The sequence below is a fragment of the Toxoplasma gondii genome, chromosome II, assembly GCF_000006565.2.
Source record: "Toxoplasma gondii ME49 chromosome II, whole genome shotgun sequence".
NCBI lineage: Eukaryota > Apicomplexa > Conoidasida > Eucoccidiorida > Sarcocystidae > Toxoplasma > Toxoplasma gondii.
The window spans coordinates 1121579-1140979 of NC_031469.1; the positions used below are offsets into that span (position 1 = coordinate 1121579).

General features: G+C 49.7%; 2 protein-coding genes across 2 annotated transcripts; both read left to right on the forward strand.

Annotated features, from left to right (window-relative positions):
- The first annotated feature begins 352 nt into the window (after window positions 1–352).
- TGME49_222410 (hypothetical protein) lies at window positions 353–12240 on the forward strand. The gene is made up of 16 exons (XM_018779970.1): window positions 353–1997; window positions 2898–3062; window positions 3556–3725; window positions 4173–4321; window positions 5053–5133; window positions 5877–5935; window positions 6163–6229; window positions 6649–6776; window positions 7225–7296; window positions 7947–7981; window positions 8258–8346; window positions 8832–8963; window positions 9136–9389; window positions 9790–9898; window positions 10542–10582; window positions 11268–12240. The coding sequence occupies exons 1-16, from the start codon at window positions 1554–1556 to the stop codon at window positions 11400–11402; spliced, it is 2130 nt and encodes a 709-aa protein (XP_018638318.1). The 5' UTR covers window positions 353–1553; the 3' UTR covers window positions 11403–12240.
- A 2607-nt stretch (window positions 12241–14847) lies between these two features.
- Window positions 14848–17126, forward strand: TGME49_222420 (hypothetical protein). Its single transcript, XM_002370020.2, has one exon. It carries the CDS (start codon window positions 15021–15023, stop codon window positions 16749–16751), a length of 1731 nt encoding a protein of 576 aa, XP_002370061.1. The 5' UTR covers window positions 14848–15020; the 3' UTR covers window positions 16752–17126.
- Window positions 17127–19401: the final 2275 nt, after the last annotated feature.

Genomic DNA, 19401 nt, shown 5'->3' on the forward strand with positions numbered 1-19401 from the left:
AGTAGATTTCTGAGCATTCGTGAGATTGCGTTTCGCTATGAACGTTTGAGAAGGGGGGAAATTCTTCTGGTGTGCCCTCCCTTGCTTTCGGAGAGGCCGAAGTGTATGTACACCCGAAGGACCGGTCGTTAGGTCTCTACAGGCAGGCTGGAAAGAGAGACGCCTCTCTCCTTTCCCCTGCGTGTTCTTGTTCGTGGAAGAGAGTCAGAAAAGTAGAGAGAGGAGGGAGAAATGACGGAGGGGAGAAGGCGAAAGGGAAGAGCAGAAAAGAAGAGAGAAAAAGATCCGTTGTGGAACGCCACCCGCCGACTGCCCCCGAGAGTCAGCGTGTCTCTTCAGCCCCTTCTGTGCAAAGTTCACCAATGGATGCCTTGGAGGTGGCCACAGACACCATGGAGACAAGAAAAAAAGATGAAAACGAACAAAAGGTTCTGGGATTGCGTTCTCCGTTTCTTCATCTTCCTTCGAACAAAGAGACTCGAGGCTCTGCGTTTCTGGCTACACATCGGTCTGTCTCTGAGGAAACAACACATCGTAGAGAAGTTAGTTCACCGCTGTGCCTCTTGACATATTCCACGCTCTCTCTCCGCGGCGCACCTTCCTCGGAATTCTGCTTTGAATTCGTTCTTTTCCTCTTTATCTTGGATAGCAACGACGCTTTCGAGGAACCCAGTCTCAGGCGTGTCTCCTTCGAGCGACGAAAGACGACGTCTCTGCGTCCCCCGTTTTCCTTGCTTCTTCTGTTTCCCCTCCCATTTCGCATGGCAATTCTGTAGAAATGAACCTTCCAGACGTCGTTTCAACATGTTTTTTCGTCTCCTCCTCGCTCGCGTCAGATCGAGTGTATGTACACACTGTTATCAAAACATGTGGTGTGTGGACAACTGTACGCGTACTTTTGGGGTGCTCCAGTCATTTCTGACTTCCTCCTTTGTGCACTGAAGCGTTCCGAGCCATTTTGCGGACTCCGCGTCCTTTCGAGGAGAGAAGACGTGGTGGTTCTGACCTCTCTTGACGCCGACTCGGTGTATGTACACTTCGGTCTGTCCTCCCGCGTGTGTCGGATGCCATGCTTGTCGCGTCCTCTCATTCTGGACTTTCTCCGGTCTTCTCTTCCAAAAATGGCGGAAGTGTAGGTCTCTTGTGACCTTCTTGTCTTCTTGCCGCTTCCTGCCTCCCCTTTTCTCCGAAGTCTTCGATATTCCTGCTTCTCAGTCTCTCCTGGCGCCTCTTCTCTCTCCTCTCGAGCTGCGGCCAGCGTTTCTCTCTAGCGTCTGCTGCTCTTGTTTTCCGCCTCTCAGTCCTCTTCTGTCTTCTATCCGGTTTTTTTCTCGGCAACCCACTTTCCCTCAACGCCTTCTTTCTCCAGTCGACAGCACTATTCTCGCTCTTCCCCTTCTCCTTTCTCCCTTGCCTCATTTTCTTCGCGCTTCTTAGTGCTCCCTTCCTGCTGTATCACGTTCCTTCTCTGCCTGCCTCGTTTCCTCTTCTCCCTTTACACCGTTCTCCGCTTCTTTCTTCTCCGTTTCTCCGTCTTATCGGCTTTTTTCAAAATGCATGCACCGAGTCGCTCTTCAGCCGGTGGCGGGTCGCCTTCGGAGGTGTGCCCGCCGCTTCAGGGCGCAGCGGCTTCTTCGCACTCCCCTCCCTCTCAGGTCGACTCTGCTCAGGAGACAGGCGCCTCCGCGTTTGCTTCTTCCTTCTCTACAGCGGCTCTTAGATCGCATGCGTCGTCCTCGGCCTCTCTGGGGGCTTCTGGCGCTGCTTCTCTTCCCCACTCCTCTCGCGTCCCTTCCGACGACACTCAGACTCGCGTCTCCATCTTTAACCTGCTGCCGCCTTCCGCTTGTCGAGCCATCTCCTACCTCCTCGTCTGTGGCCTCTCTCTCTCTGCGCTCTCTTCCCTCGCGACATATTTCCACGTCGCGGTCCTCCAAGTCATTCTCTTCGGCATCGCTCTTTCCTACGCTCTCGCCTTCCTCTCGCTCGCTAGACAGGTAACGGGCAGGCTGGAGGCCGAGCAGGTCCTTGGAAAAAGAGAGATATCCGCGAACGCTTCGTCTTTGCTGCTGAGGTTTCTGTAGCAGGGCGACCAAGTGGTGACTCATCGCGCTTCTTGTGCGAGGGGAAGAATCGCTCTTTCCAACTCTGCCTTCGCACCCTGTCTGAGCACAGGGGTGCATGTGGATTTGGGTCTCCTTTTTGTACTGTCTCTTGGAGCAATCTTAGCATCTATATATGGATAGCAAAAGCATATCAATACTACTGTCTCAAAGATGATCCCTCTCATGACGATGGGACTTCTCTTCTAGACAACAGACAGTATTGAGGCTTCTTCGCTTCTCCTTTTTCGCCTCTGTCTTTGTTTTTGGCGGCCTCCCGAGAACGATACAGGAGTTCCTGTCGCTGGCGTTCCTTGTCCTTCCTTTTTCTGATCCCAGGAGGCGACAGCAGCTGCAGGACTCCTCCTCGCCGCTTCTTTTCTTCTTCTTTGTCTCTCCGTTCTCTTCCTCCTCTTAGTGACGTCCTTCTCTCTCTCCATCTTCTGCAGTCTATGCTCTCGCGTCCTCGTTCGCCTGTCGTCTGCTTTTCCTGTTCTTCTCCCTCGTCTCTTCCTCTCCATTACGTTGTCCTCGTTTGCAGTTTGTGCGGTGATTCAGTGTAGAGGCATTCTTATCCACTGTTTGTTTGACTTTTGAGGTGATTCGAGGCGGCGATGTCCTCCCCTTTTCCCTACGAAGGGACTGTCTCGGCGTGAGGAAAGTGACCTCGCGTTCTCGTTTCGTCTGAGCTTCGAAGAAGCTGCCGTGTGGAGCTTTTCTCTCGTTTCCGTGCTTGTTTTTCTCGGTTCAGCCCAAAGGTGTTCCTTTTTCTCGACTGCATGCGTCTGCGCTCAGGCAGACGGTTTGATAGGTCCGAAAGTGGGCATCTTGCCTCTAGACGAACTGATGCCTGCTCTTGAGCAGCGCGCGCGAGTCCCTGCCTCTCCCCATGTCAAATTCGTCATGAAGGCAGTGCACCAAGTAGCCACCCTTGTCTGCCGCAACAAAAGCAACGTTCTCGTAAGCGGTGCGGAAGACGGCAGAGACAGCGAGAGCGAGACAAAACGACAGAAAGAGGAGTGAAGGGAGGAAAGACAGAGAGGAGAAGTGGAGAGGCAGGAAGCGGGAGAAAGCGATCCGGAAGTGACAGGCAGCGAGAGGAAGAGGATTACAGAATCTAAATACACCTCAGACGTCCACTTCAGACACACACCCACACAGATACAGAGAGAGACATATATGCATATAAGAGAGAAAGGGAGATCAAGAAGAGGGACGAAGGAAAGAGGAGGTAAACTGCGGTGCTCGGACTGAAGAGAGATCAAGTCTCCGTCGCTGTCGATGCCCAGTCCCTTTTGCTTTCTTTCTCTTCTTTCTTCGAGCTCCTGGTTCTGCCCTTTTTCGCTTCATGTTCCTCTCTCGCATTGCTGCTGACGTGCTCTCGAGTTCGTCTCTGGACGGAATTTCCGATTGCCTCTCTGTCCCTCTTTTCACCTTTTTCCTTTTTTCGTAGCCAAGTCACTTGGCGTACGGGGGAGTAGCGATTTCCATCTTCTGCGCGGGTCTCTCGTTCACTGCTTTGGGCTGGCCTCGTGCGCTATGGCAAACAGCATGCTTCGCTGCTCTCTACGTCGAGTACCTCGCCTTCCGATACATGGCCCGCGATTTCCTGTCTTTTCAGTGGTAAACAGGCAAACTCGAGATGTGTGAGACACCACGTTCTCTGAACTGTCACAACCTGCACGACCATATATATATATATATATATATATATATATATATATATATTCTCGTCTTCAACTCCCTATATACAGACAGCCAAACAACTCTACTGGCGCAAAAATATATGTATATATATTTATATGAATATATATATATATATATATTCATATATATTCATATGTATACATATGTATCTATGTATCTTTATATATATATATATATATATGTCTATGTATAAACGTGTAAAGGGAGATATGTGTAGACAAATAGCCGTGCGTGGAGACTTGTTTGCTGTAGTCTAGACTTTGTACAGACACATTAGAGCAATGTACAGGTAGACGCAGAGATCCGTAGGTGTCGACCTGTGGAGGAATGTTAACGTTGTGAAACTGTCCATGTTTTCTCCAGGGATGTATTGTTGCTCGAGTGCGGCTTCATCGCCGTCTGTGCCTCGCCGTGCTCGACAGCGGCTACGCCGTTTGCTGCAGGAGTGTCGGTGATGTCTTTTCGTCTTCTGGCTTTCAAGCTTCTCTTCTGTTCAGGGATCTGTAAACTCGGTGAGAAAGAGCGAGAGGTCACCTCGACGATCAAGACACGATTCGACTTACACGATTTCACGGAAAGTTAACCACTGTACAGACATCGTCAGCAAGAGCGCAAGATCGGAGCAAGAAAAAGAAAAGAAGCAGGTCACGCAAACGCTGATCCGCGATGCTGCTCCTTCCTTTCTGGGTTCGGTGTCTTGGTCACCGTCTCGCAACGAAGGTCGAGGAAGTTTCTGTAGAAGCAGAGATGGTTATTTGCTACGCTTGCTCTGTGTCGTCGAACTCGCGGTGTTTGTGTGCAGCTTTTTGTATGCTCGTGTGATGCAAGAGAGTGTGATGAGACGCGTCTGCGCACTGGACGGATGAAGGCGAGTTTGCGTTGCAACGTTTGGTTTAGTGCAAAGGTGACTGGGGCGTCTGGAGATTCAACGCTTCCTGTTCGTCTCGGTAGAACACACGCAAGGCGAAGAGCCTGGGGAACGGCTTTGAGATGAAGGAGAAGGCGAACAGTTCTTTGCCGAAAAAACAGAGAGGAACTGCAGTTATGAGGCAGAAGCGACTCGGAGGCACAGGATGCTGATCGCGTTTGGAGTCGCTGATTTTTCTCGTGGATACAAAGAGACGTTCTTGCCGCCTCCACGCTGGGCCGATCTCAGTTTTCGGCGAATCGAGTTAATCTGCATCGGAGGCAAACAGAGCGCCTTTCACACCACCCGTTGCTCTGTCTCTGCATGCGTTTCCAGCATCTGGAGATCAAAAGTGGAGTTCGTTCACGGCGATGAACTACCACTACTGGACTCAGCCTCTGCCCAACTTTGTCTCATGTGAGTCTGGAGAAAGGAGAAAAATCAGTCGAAGGCGGACAGCGGAAAAACAAAAAACACAAAAGGCAGGGGAACGTGCGACAGAAAGACAGAAGGATGTTGAACTGTAAACGCAAGAGAAGCTGATTGCACTTTCAGCTCCCGACGCAGCCGAGTACCAGACAAAGGCCTTGTGCATTCCTGTCATCTCGTCTATCGAAGATCAGTGAGACGCCGCAGCTGGAATGCATTCATAACAACGTTGTGAAAGCACGGTCATGAAATGAGCATACGATCGTTTACACGTTTCTCGTTAACGGTGAATGGATCTGTGTATCTGCAGATCCCCTTAGACCTAGTTGCATCTCTCTACTTCTATATCTTTATCTGTGTAAACTTCTGGCCATCTCCATCTGCGCCCATCCCCCCACCGATTCATCGAAATCTATTTTTCTATCCGTCTGTCTACGGATCTATCGATTCATCTGTCAATGCGTGTCTCTCTTGATGGATCTATCGATGTATCGGTCAGTCTTCATTTTTTCTTTATGTAGCTGCGTCTGTTGTCTCTGCCAGTGTCTTCCACACTGTCGCTCTGCAGCTCCTTCGACGTCTTTTTTCCTCTTTTGCCTCTCCATTTGTGCGTCTGATGTGTGCGTGAGTGGAGGCATGCAGAGCGCCTTCAGCTGGGAGTTGTGGATGTGCTTTGGAAAAGTTTTTTCTCATCGTTTTTTCTTTTTTCTCTGCGTTTTGGCTTTTTGCAGGGCACAGCTATTGGGGGGGCAACAAGCGGCTGCAAGCGATAGGCGCTGTCACTTTCGAGGTCCGCAAAACTGCAGAGGGCAGGCAAGAAGCAAAGAAGAAGAGAGAAGAGACAGAGGAAATCAAAGGACAGAATGCACGAGCAAGAGATGAAAGAAAGATAGAGAACTAACGAAACTCTCAAGCAGGTAAGAGAAAGCGAGACAATGAAAGAAAGAGAGCGAAAGACAGGCCGAGAAAAAGTTCCCGACAGAGGACCGCGAGCTCTGTGTAATTGTTGTGTTGCAGATCCTCGGACCTCTTCTTATTCTCTTCGGACGTTGGGGACGCATCGTCGCTTTCTTCTGCTTCGTCCGTAAGTCGGGCAACTGGGACGGCGGAGTGGAGAGAGAAAACAAGGAAGGCTGATCGAAGCGAAGGCCGGTTGAAGAGTGAGAAAGAGGGAGAGGGGCTTGAGGGATGTGAGAGAAGACAAAGACCGCAAAGATGGCATCAGCTGAAGTCTTCAAAATAGCATAGCAACACTGTATGCGCACCTGCGGTCACTATCCCAGATAGAAAGAAACAATAGTTTACGTCTGCTCAGATCCACATTAACGTGTACATATATATATATATATATGTGTATATGTATATATGGAGATATATACGTATGTATGCAGACATGAGTGAACCTGGATACATGTATACTCTTGCCTAGAAATATATCTGGTTACTCTTATAAGGCTGATATGAATGTCAGTTCGGGGTACTGTTGTGCACGCTTTTTCTCAGTGTTGATTGTTTCGATTTATGTGACGGGGAATTACGGCTTCTTCAACATCCTTTCTTGCGTCGTTTGTCTCGCTCTCTTGGACGATTCGCTTCTTCTCTTCAAGTTCCCCTCCCCTCTCGAGAACGCTGTAAGCCTCCAAGAAAATCCACAGCGAAAACGAAGAACGCTCAGACAAGGACAGATCTCCGTACTCGCAGTCTTGCAGATAAAAAAGGAGGGAAGTTGTGGTCACAGGGACACAACGAGCATGTTTCCTGTCCATATATATTTGTGTGCTCGCATGCACTGTGTGTCCATATATATATATATATATACATATATGTAAAAAAAGAAGTACCTCTGGAGTGGAGTTGCCTACACACACATATATATCTATATCTATCTATATATATATCTATATCTATCTATATATATATCTATATCTATCTATATATATATATCTATATATCTATATATCTATATATCTATCTATATATATATATATATATATATATATATATGAGATTATGTGTGTACAAGGGACGGTTCAGCATTTGCACGCGTGAATTGTTTCTGTGTGTTTTTCTCGTCTTTAGTCTGTTCTTCAGAGAGCGACAGAGTCTCTTGTTGCTGTTCTTCTCGGCTGCGTCGCTGGAAGCTTTTACATTGTAAGTTGCCTCACGGTGAGGAGTCTCTCTCTGCTCCGGTCGTCGATTCCGAGTATCCTGTTTCCTTCCGTCTGGCGTTTCTCGCTCTCCTCTCTCCACTGCGTTCTTGTTCGTTTCACCCGGAGGAAAGCGCAGGATCCTTTCTGCCCCTCTAAAGGTGAAGTCTGCACCTCCAAACGACTGCGGTCTTCGACCTGAGCATGCATGCATGCTCTCAGATTCAGTTTCCGTCGTTCGACAGGTCAGCGTTTTTTGAGGACGCACAGATGGCTTCCAAATGTGTCTTGTGCAGACCGCATGCAAAGGACAGAAGCCGTCTTTCAGAATTCGGTGACTGCTCGTTCTCCGCTGTTTCGGAAACCCTCTGTGCTGTCAATCTTGACAGGAGAAAGAGAGCGAAACTGCATGCAGGCGGTTCATGTTACTGTGTGCGTAAATGTCCATGTAGTGCATCTGCATCTGTGTTCACATATATATATATATATATATATATGTCGCGAAAGCGGTGTGAATTGAAGCATGCTCAAGTGAGAGGTGTGCTGTTCTTGGCTACGCATGTTTCATGGCCGCTTGCAGTCGTATTTATATTTTGCACAGTTGTAAAAGACCGTGCAAGCGCCATGATCGACGTTTCTGCTTTCTCTGTTCAGCTCTTCAGTCTCACGAGCGTGGCGCTCTTCCTCAAGTGAGGCAGTCGGGAAGGACGCAGAGAAACGAATCCGAGGGAGACGCGAAGAACTCGAAGAGACGCCGCACAGGCCTCCTGACGCCAGCGCCGTTTTTCTCTGGAGGCGCATCTCCCCCGCTGTTTCTGCTTGCGTGTCTCTCTTCTTTCCCACTATTTTCCACCATTCTGAAGAGTGCTCGAGATCGAGCTGGAGTCCTCGGATGGGCAGTTTTTTCGCTCTTCTCGACAGCGTGCATCTGGTCTTCCTTTTAGGGTGTCTGCTGTCTCTCTCAGACTGTGGCAGAAACCGCTGTTGGAACCGCCCGCGCTGTGTGCTCAACTCTACGGCGAATTGGCTCCGTTGCACGCATGCAACCTCTACGGTGAGAATCGAACAGATTTTTTCCGAGTTCGAGACCCGCGACAAAATGGAAGGACCTTGTTCCCGTCAAGATATTCACTGATATCTGCGCCCAACAGGCGGAAGCGCAACGCGCCGACCGTTGTTCACAAGCGCGCATCGACACATACTTCAGTGAATAATTATATATATATATATATATATACATATAAATATACATATATGTATATATATATATATGTACATGTATATATAAATATATGTATGTATATATGAATATATGTATATTTGACCACTTCTGTGTATCGTACCTGTGTACACGCGTATGTGTAAGTGGGTGTTCGGATCTATTAGATGAGCACGCATGCAGAAGAGATTGACCTTGATCGGTTTTTTGACTTGCATGAAGAACGTTGCGAGCCTGCATTCTTTTTCTTTTTCATGCCGTTCTGTGTCTTTCGCGTACACACGCCGCGAGGACTCTCTCCACTTGTTTGTTCTCTTCAGGCTTGTTCGCGTCCGTCACTACCTCGCGCTATGAGGTGGTGATCGAAGAACTTCACCTGGTCGAAGACACTTCAACGCATCCCCCGACGACTCGAGAAACTTGGGTGGAACTCGATTTCCTCTACAAACCTGGTGAGTCTTCTCGCGATTCCGACAGCCAAAGCCAGAGCGGACCATCATCTGCTTGTCTCTCCTGTTCTTCTCCCTCCTCTCGCTCCTCCGTCTCCCGCGTCGCGTTCTGTGTGTGGTTTCTGCGCGTCCGCGTGTGAGATTCACTGCGACTGCTTTCTCTGCGCCGCTTCAGGCGACGTGGATCGCCGTCCGCCATGGCTCTGGCTGGGTCACATGCCTCGCCTCGACTGGCGACTCTGGTTTCTCCCGCTCCGTCTCGCGCGCGTTGTGAACCTGGCGATTCGCGACGGAGCCTCACCCGCCGCCGTCTCTGCGGCGCTGCAGCAAGGCGCCCCGAGCCTCTATCCTGCCTGGTGGCCGGTCCTGCTGGCGCGCATCTGCAGACGGCAGCCTGAAGTCCTCGCCTTGCTGGGACCGCAGCGCAACGTGAGCCGAGGGGAAACGCCGAGAGCGAGGGCGGCAACCGGCGAACTCGACAGAGACACGGGGAAGCAAGGCATTCGCACGAAAGGCGCGCGACGGGGAGGGGAAAAGCTCAGAAATGCGAAACGTTAATAAACATGGAAAAGAAAAACGGAGAGCGACAGCAAGCTGGAGGAAACATGGAGTGGACACAGAGGGGGAGAGAAGAGCAGGAATCAGAACAAGAGGAAGAAAAGAACAACCCAATCAAACAGACAGAAGGAAAACGGAGTGCAGGGATGAACGTGTCGAGACGTGTAGTTCTGCGTTTCTTGTCTCTTTTGCCAGATTGATTTGATGTTTCTCCACCTTTTTCGTGTGCCTATATTTCACGATTCAACTGCTGTCTTGTCTTTTCGTCAAGATCGATTTGGCGCGTGCACCCTGTCCCCGCGGACTGAGAGTCAGTTTGTTCGACTTCCGTTTTCGACCGCCAGAGAATTGCCCCCTCTACGCGGCCTTCTTCCCCGAAGGTAAGACCTTTCCCCCATTTCCCCTTCTCTTCAAGTGTTCTCTCATCCTCGAGGAAGAGGCGTTTTTGTCTTCTCTCGGACCAGCGACTTGCCTGGAACAAAAGGTCTTTCTCTCCAAAACTGTTTTGCTTCTCTGTCGGCGACAACGTATGGAAGGCCTAAACAAAAAAAAAGGTCGAAACCAAGTCGAGAGCGAGAGCGGCAGGGACCGCGGCCGGCAAATCCTTTCCTGGTCACCCTTTGCTGAATGGGCGCTTGCTGCCGACGTGAGGGTGTTTTCTTCTACACATCGACACCGCGCAGGAGACCGGGGCAGAACGCTGTGTTTCTTTCATACTCAAAGCGTGAACGTTTTCACACACATATACATAGAGATAGATCGAGATATACGCATATATATATATATATATATGTATGCGTAGATATGTATAGATATATGCATGTGTATATTGATCTGTACATCTGTATTCATATAGAACTCTGGTGCGACGTGCATGCAGGTGTGGATTTCCAGTACGTGCGTAGACGTAGCACCCAGTGACTCTGTCTTCTGTTTGGTGCGACTGTAACTCGGTGGTTCCTCTTTTCTTCACAAGTCTTCTCTGCGGACTCGGATGTTCGTCATTTTTCCACGACCTTTCAGGCATGCCTGCTCTGACTCCACAGGAGATCCAAGAAATTGAAGTGAGTCGCGTCCAAAGACACAAAACGATGTCGAGTCTAGCAGAGTCAACTGGACGTACCCTGCGCTCGGGAGTCCAAAGAAACACGCAAATATGTATCGTGGATGTTTGTATTCGTATATGACTGCTTCGCTGTGCTCCTACGCGCAAACCTGCAACCCTATAAAGAGCTGTATATATATATATATATATGCTTTCATATGCATATATGTATACATATATGTATATATATATATATATATGTATACGAATACATATCCATCCAAGCGTGTGTTGCTGGAGTGTGTGTGTCACTATTTTTTGTGCCAGCAGTCGATGCGGTTTTGACAAGGAAGAGGACATGCGTCTTGTTTCTCCTTCTGTTTTTCGTTGAGTTGTCTCCGCGAGAGAAAGCAGGGAAGTTGTCGTTAGACACGGTCGAGAGGATCGATCGGTCATTTCCAACCTTTCTTGACGTTTCGGCTCGCACTTGAATTGAGAGCAACTTAGATTTGTTCGTTTATTTTTATTCCGTTTGACGTTGTTGCCTGTTTTGAACTGTCCCGGTTTTTTTTGTTCATTTTCTTTCTTGCCTCGCTTTGCATTTTCGGATTCCCTTGTATTTTTCTTCCCCTCCGTGGCAGATTGTTTTCGTCGCGTTTTTCGATGTCCATTCGCCTCAGTGTTTTCGCCTCTTCTTTGTTCAGGAAGAGCTGCAGAACTGGGAAGTGGGCGACTGGTGGATGCGGCGACGCCACCGGACGATCGACCTTCTCTCCATTCGCTCATCCCCCAAAGGAGGCGCGGATGCTGGACTTGCTGAGAACTCGAACGAGTCTTAAGTCGGGAACTCTGCGTTTCGAGGAGAACCACGGATCTAAGGCTCGCGCAGAAGCAGGACGCGAGAAGGAGTCTGCGAATCGCAAGTGCAGAACTACGTCTAGGGAGAAGCACAGAAACACCCCGCACGAGAAACGTTGAGAGAGACAAAACAGGGAGAAGCAGCGGGGAGAGGGCGGAGCGCGAACGGAGAACAGGGAGAGGAGAAGGAGACATGGAAAAAGAGGACGAAGCAAGCATCTGCGCTGGAAACGAACGAGAGAGGAACACGAGCACGGTGAAAGAGAGAGAACGAGGGAGCATGGAGGTGCACCCGCTGACGAACAAAAGGCAGAGGGGGGAGAACGGGTCTGCTTAGGATTCGAGGTCAAACGCAGTGAGCCATCGAGGCGTCCCGTTTTTCCTCCCCATTGCTGCTGCGAACCTTTCGTTCGAACTTTGCTCGGCGCGTTGCCGCATGCAGAGTCGTGGGTTCCCGTCTGTTTTTCCAAAGTCGCCGCTTCGGGGTGCGCTCTTGAAAGACGAAGACCTACACAGGTGGATTCACTATTCTACCTCGTGATAGACTCTTTCGGCTTCACTTGCTACTTCTTAGAGGGGAAATCCGAAGCTTTTGTGGGGGTCAAGAGTCGTGAGTGCCCTGGGTATCTGCCGTCGAAAGTAGTCCCTCTCAAGCCTGGAGCTTCAACTCTGTTCACACACCTCCCCGAAAATCGAGTTGTCTTACAACACTTGCACGGTTTCCACTTCCCGTTGAACTTGAGTACGCGAGATCCTCTCTCTCCGCGTGTCTCTACGCTTCATGATTTCAGAGCATCTGTGCATATCTGTCTATCCACCTATCTAGCAATTCGCTTTTTTCGCGGCCTGCCTCTGCAGCTGGCCGTCGTTCGTACACCGCCAGAGGTCCTGCTCGGGACAAGTTGTTTCTGGCTGATCTTTCCCCTTCGTCAAAACACTCTGCGATTCATGGTCTGTTCCGGAGTTCACAATGAGCTAAGGAGATCCCACGGCTTCGACAGGTGATGCTCGATCGATAGACACGAAAACAAAAGACGCCACCAGCTCGCTTCACTTGTCTCTGGAGTCTTCTTTCTCCAGCGTGAGTCTTCCTTGCCAGTGGCGCACACACAGCAGCAGAGTGGAGCATCGGTGGGTTTTCTCCCGTTGAGCTATCCACCTCAGGTTGCAGCATCCTCACGAGAGACGCGCATTAATCACGAAAGCAGTCGCAGAAGATCTCTTCCTTTGCCTGTGACATCTGGCTTCGAGAACGCTTCTCGGACTGCTCAGGAAGTCTCCCACTAGACGCACGGTTATTTCAACACCGAAGAGACACGGCATCTTTACAGCAGCGTGCAGGGAGGTCGAGGGCGACTCGCCCACGGAGTATGAATAGCAAAGCTACGGATGATTTAAACGTTTTCTAGAGATGATAATCAGAACAGTATTCAGCTGACCGTGCACTGTGCGCAAAAACCCAAGTGACTGCGCAGAGGGAGAAAATAGTGTCTAACGGTGTCGACCTGGACACCGCAGATCAAGTAAACCGAGAAGTCCTACGCCAAAAGTATCGACTCAAACTCCAGGCGGGAAATAGAGAGACTCACACGATCTGAAATCTGTGGACATACACATCGAGTGCCCGCGGACACCGGACTCGCAGTTTTATCAGCTCTCAGAAAACTCGGAAAACACGAGTGGTTTGCGCGTGTTGTCACGCCGCCGCTCGTGACTCGCTCTACATTTTCAGTGGAGGAAACCATTTCGCTTGCCGTGCCCAACTTTCTGCCTTTCTTCCCCGGTAATCGAAATCTCATCAGTAGTGCTTAACTCTGATCAACAGCGCAAGCGAAAAGGAAGCAATATGGCTTGCAGAATACCCGACTAATCGGCGCGATTCGACCACACCGTTTACTCAACAAGAACAAAGTGTGCTTGCTGGATCTCTGAAGCGTTTTTCTTGCATGGGCAGTTGCTGCGTGAAACAGGGAATTCTGTTGTTCCACGAGACCTGCACTTCAGGTGGTTTCGGTTTCTGCAGAACAGTCAAAACCTATCTGAACAGTCCCTAGTGAGCTCCGTTCGTTTTGTCGCTCTGTCGCTCAAATTGAATAAAAACACTTGTCAGGATGCCGGAAAAGTTCTCTCATCGATCTAAAAGCGTTACCGAGTAGTCGGACTGGTAAGCTCTCAGAGTGAAGCAAAGGACAAGCCGTCGCCACGGATCTAAAGTCTTTGTGCGTACTTCACAGCCGCAGCGTTGTCGTTCCAGGCTCTTTTGGAGTTTGAAGGAAGATGGAATTTCTGTTGCTCCGACAAACTCCGTTTTTTCGCTGCGAAAAAAGACCTCAAAAAAGAGGCACTTTTCCCTAGCGAATTTGCACCTTTGCACCGGAAGGGCGAGGCCCACACACAGATGTGGGCCGAGCATTTTTTGGTGTTATTTCGCCGACAGAAAAGCGTTTTTAGAGTTTCTTAGTATCGAGAAATGTCGAGTTTCAGTGAGAGTTTTGTAAACCGCGTGTACCAGCGATTGTGCCTCGTGTGTCTTGCTTCTTGAAGCAACTCCTCTGTGGCGTGAGTTCCTAAGGTCACTTCGAGAGCTTTTTAATACGGCATTCTAAGATATCAGCTGGGGATCAGCATCCTTGGATAAACAGAGGATCTGTGTATGCGATCGTCGAGGACCAGTGCATGTCGAATGTTGTTTGTGGCCAAAACGTTTCGTGTGATTTGTCCAATGGAAAGAGCGGCGCTATCAACGTGACTGCACATGTCCAGAAAACTAAGGGGACGTTACGTATGTTGATTTGAAAACGACATCTCGATCAACATGTCTGTGCTTGCGTTCAAATATCTTTGAACGTGTCTTTGCGGCGACTGCCTGTACGCGCCTCCAGCCTCTTGAAGTTACAGTTCTACAGTTGGAAACTATTTTTTTCCTCAGTGTTTTTCGGCTTCCGAAGATCTCCTGTTCTCTCCTCGTCTTCTGTCACCTGTCTCTAGAATCCCTGCAAAGTCCAATGCCTTTTTCTCTGTCGGGAACGGCAGTCTAAAACTTGTTCTTGCCGTGAAACCTCTTAACTATCCTCAGGTTTCTCTTCCACAGAAGATCAGTATCATTCACCACTTTCGATGTATTTCTCTACCTCTACTACGAGTCGTAGGTACATGCGTTCCGAGACGTTTGTGTTCGTGCACACTCGATGCCAAGAACATTCCATTTAGTGACTTTCGTGTGTTTCTTTTTGCAGTTCTACGGCTCTCCCTCCACATGTAACCGCAACACTGTCTCCACATTTGTCTCTGTCCTTCTCAACAGATGCCTGGTCTCCTTTTCTCTCATCCCCTCCTTCCCGTACACTGAGTTGTTTGTGCATTTCAAAATCCCGCTTCCAACTCTTTCCCTCCCTTCTTCATATCCTCTCTTTTCCTTGTCAGAATCCTTTCGGTCCTCTCAATGTCGCACCCACTCTCTGACTTGGGTTCCTCGACTTCCTGTGCTGCCTGTTACTCCCTGTAATCCGAGATTCATCTTCGTTCTTTCCTTCTGTCTCCTTTCCTTCTCTCTTTCTTTCTTTCTTTCTTTCTTTCTTTCATCTTTCTTTCTCTACACCATGCAACATCAACAGCGACCGGAGACGGTTCACATTGGCGGCGACCGTTCGCCGATTCCTCAAATGTTCACTCCCATGCCTTCTAAAAGCTACTCGTTTGCAGACAAACCGAGTGTGAGTCGTATGGTGTGCGCAGGATCTCACGCGGACGCTGTGAGTGGCATTGCGCATCGCATGCATGCAGCTGAGCATTACCAGTTTCGGATTTCTGCGACTTGTGTGATTCTCACGATCTTGAACCTTTACGTGTTGCTCGAGAGACTTGGCCTGAAAAAAGCGAACCTCATTCTCCAGCTTGGCTACCTCGCCGTCGCTCTCAGAGCCCTCCCGGCTGTCTGCTGTGCCTACATGTGCTGGACGCGGATGCCGAGCGCCGGGAAACGGTTTCGCCCCCAGGACAAGCGAACCGGGGAGAAGTGGCTAGACCAGCGTCGCGGCAGTGCTACGGAGAACATGCGCGCGTTTTCCTGGAGAGGCGACAGTCGCTCAAACCATCTCGTGGAACCGGAACATCAACTGCTTCTGAAGCACCTCAGTCCAACGGGGCTCGAAATCGTGGTGGAGTCAGAGCGCAGACACCGCAGTTTCTCGCTGTGCGCGACCGGCGCGCTTCTGCTGCTTGCATGCAGCGACCTGTGCCACGGTTACTCAGACTTGTGGTCTCTTCTCCATCTTGAAAAAGGGGAGCTTCTGGCGCAGACCGCCGAAAGGCCGCCGCTCTTCGGACCCTCGCCTCCAGGCGTCGCCCGCGAGGGCTTCGCTGTCTATCCACCTGAGCTGAAAGCACGGCCCAGTTCCTTCGCGACCCTCGCTGCGCCAAGCGCCTTGGTGCTGGCGCCTCTCTTCGAAGCTGCCGCTGCGTTCTGTCTGCTGAAAGCTGTCAACATTCAACTCGGCAGTGGCGACTCTCAAAACGGAAAACAAGGCGGTAACGGCCGAGTGTCGCTGTCCAACGCGAGGGAAGCAGACAAGGCGAACGCGCTCAGGAGAGACGACGGAGACTTCCGAGACGCCGAAAACGAGGGCAGCGCCCGAGACTCCTGGTGGGGGTCGAAATCGTTTTACTTGCATGCGTTCTTCCAAGCGCCTCTCTGCCTTCTCTGCTATCTGATTCTTGTCCATTGGCCGTCTCTGCATCCGTCGCGGCCTCGTCCTGTCCACGCCGCCTTCGCCTCGCGAGGAATGGCTGCATGCGTCGACTGGATCGTCCGACTCAGCACCGTGGTCACTCTTTCCCTTTTCTCCCAAGGATGGACTCGTTGCTTATCGCGGGCGTTGCTGCCTTTTCTCGAGGCGAAAAAAGAGCAGAAAAACCCTCCCGTATTTGTCAGAAAGCCGTCAAGAGTCCTCCTGTTCCTCGCCCTGCTTCTCCTTCTCTTCAGCATCACTGTGCAGGCCTTGACGGCTTTTCTGCCCTATGTGCAAGGCTTGGAAAACGTTTCTTACATCTGGGGAGTTCTCCGCCGAGCTTCGATGGAAGAGCGCGTCGTGGTCTGCGTCGGGCTCTTGTCGCATTTCTTCGCTCTTTTTCTCATCGCTTGTTCCGGGACTTCTTTCGGGATGAAAAACCACCTGGTTTCCGCCGCACTCAGGGGGGAAACGATTGATGAAGAAAGCGAACTTTACTCGGCTTCTCTCGCCTCCCCCCCAACTCTGCTCGTGGAAGGAAAACCTGTCGCCTGCAGGGCCGACGGAGCAGAAGGTGTGGGGACGCGAGCGAAATCCGATTAGAAGAAAAGTTCTGACCGAAACGCGAAAAACGAGGCAATCACGAAGAGCGGTCAGTCCCCAGGCAGCTACGGGAGACGAGAGGAAAACTGACAAAGACCCAAAACGCGCCTGCTTCATCTTCACGTAAAGTGTCAACGTCCGATTGGAACGACGACAACAGTCCCAGAGAGATTCACCTCCGTTTTCACTTTTGCATTGACGGCCAGTCTATGTGGATAACTACATGTAGGTGCATTGATGGCCAGTCTATGTGGATAGCTACATGTAGGCGCATTGATGGCCAGTCTATGTGGATAGCTACATGTAGGCGCATTGATGGCCAGTCTATGTGGATAGCTACATGTAGGCGCATTGATGGCCAGTCTATGTGGATATCTACATATAGGCTCATTGATGGCCAGTCTATGTGGATATCTACATATAGGCTCATTGATGGCCAGTCTATGTGGATATCTACATATAGGCGCATTGATGGCCAGTCTATGTGGATAGCTACATGTAGGCGCATTGATGGCCAGTCTATGTGGATATCTACATATAGGCTCATTGATGGCCAGTCTATGTGGATATCTACATATAGGCTCATTGATGGCCAGTCTATGTGGATATCTACATATAGGCTCATTGATGGCCAGCGTATGGATATCTACTTGTAGGCGCATTGGCATTTCTCCATTTAGGGGCTCTTCAGCTTGCCTATGTGCTTCGATACATTTTCATATGCGGGCAGTGTCCCATATGAGGAAATATCTATATATATACATAAGTATATACATGCATATATACATACATATATACATGCATATATGTATATATATACATATATGCGTATTCATTTGCGTAGACACAGACCGAAGCAGCCCTGCCTCTCTACACATGGCTGTCGACGTGTCATATATATATAAATATATATATATATATATATATATATATACGTTTCGGTGACGTCATGATGGTGCACATGTACATATATATATATATATATATACTGGAGTGGAAACCAGTCATGCTGACATGTGATTGAAGTCATCTGTACGAACAGGAAGGGAGGCGAAGGTCATACGTGCGGTAGTGAATGTAAAGGTCATAGAATCTCACCGGTATCGTGTAGCAGAGTCCTCGCTTCAGAGCTCAGCTTGTTTCAGAAGCATGTCTCAACTCTGTGACAACATTTCATGCGTGTATATCTCTGTATAGAGGTGTGTCTATACATGCATGCATGTTTGCTTAGATTCCATCTTTACTGTGCACGTGTACGAAAGTATAGGTGTGTATTTTCACGCATGCATGCATACATGTATGAATACCAGCTTTTATACGCATATATATATATATATGCCTCGATGCGTATACGCTAGTACGTGTAGATACAAGAAGCAACACAACGTAGCTTGATTTGGCGTTGTGTCGGGTCTGATGGCAAGCAAGGAAGTTTTTCTGGGGGGGCAGATGGTGCATAAATCGTAAAACTATGTATGTCTTTCGAGAGGTGATTTGTTCTCGTATCGCTGTTGCGCTGTGTGTCGAAACGACCTCGAAGGTCTCTCAGTTTCTCTCTTCTCCTCCTCCTCTGCAGCAAATACTGTTGACGAGTGTCTCCAGCGAGAAACACTGTAAACGATGGACACTGTGTAGTGGAGGCATCGGATTCAAACGTTCACTGAGTCCGCTAACGGGGTGAGTATTCGGCCTCACTCGAACGGTCGCAGGGGTGGACTTCACAGGAGTGACACAAGGACAGACGCGACGTCGGAGACTTGCGAGGTGCTGTCTCTCAGACCTACCTGCAGAGCGACAGAAAACTCTGACGGCTGTCCTACACAGCTGCTTCACCTGACAAGAAAATGCGTTGATCTATTTCTCCACCGACAGTCATAAAGCGCTGTGCGCACACGGGAGAACCGAGGATAGAGAAACGCAACTCAACAGTAGAACCATATAGACTGCCCGCCGCAGGCTGCACGGCACGAAGAAAATCGGATAGGGTCTGCGGGACTATACCAAACACACCTGCCGCGAAAACGAAAGAGACATCAGCGACGTTTCCTCTGTGTCGCCTCGAGGTTCGCATCCTAACGTCCATCACGACGCTGCACCTACTTGTAAATTCTCCCGGAGTCTGGAGACGGCAGAAAACCAAGAGAAATGCGCATCAAGACGCAACGACGGAAAGGCGACACTTGCGGTGCATGCACATCCCACAGTTTTCTCACCGTTGAAAAAAAGCCTGCGCTGCGATTCTCGCCGGGTGGGACAAAGCTGAGTCTCAAAGTCAACTTCCGCAGGACAAAGCGAGAGACATATTTCTCTCTTCTATAAGCAAACGTTTTTCACGTTCCGAAAAGAAGACATTTCACACATCTCTTTTTTGGGTGCCTGTCCTGCCTCGTAACAGGAAACGTCTAGTCGTAGCGTTCTTCTACTCACATTGACTGTACTGCAAAGAACACAATCCTACTTACACAAATGAGAATATACAAAGAGAGTCACGCTCATCTGTGTATGTGCCTATACAAGTACGGGAATGACAGTACACGGGATAGCTAAGACCTTTCTCTCCTCAGTGCCAACTTTGTACTGAGGTCTCTATTTTTGGTTTGGAAGTCGTTTGCCCCGGCGATCTTGCACACACTACTAGAATTCGCCGTCC

Bases quoted from the DNA above. Each gene is read 5' to 3' on its own strand.
- TGME49_222410 (XM_018779970.1), top strand. From the start codon at position 1,554: ATGCATGCACCGAGTCGCTCTTCAGCCGGTGGCGGGTCGCCTTCGGAG. The intron at 7,982-8,257 runs GTGAGGCAGTCG...TGTCTCTCTCAG, and splicing joins AGCGTGGCGCTCTTCCTCAA to ACTGTGGCAGAAACCGCTGT. The intron at 8,347-8,831 runs GTGAGAATCGAA...TGTTCTCTTCAG, and splicing joins GCACGCATGCAACCTCTACG to GCTTGTTCGCGTCCGTCACT.
- TGME49_222420 (XM_002370020.2), top strand. From the start codon at position 15,021: ATGCAACATCAACAGCGACCGGAGACGGTTCACATTGGCGGCGACCGT.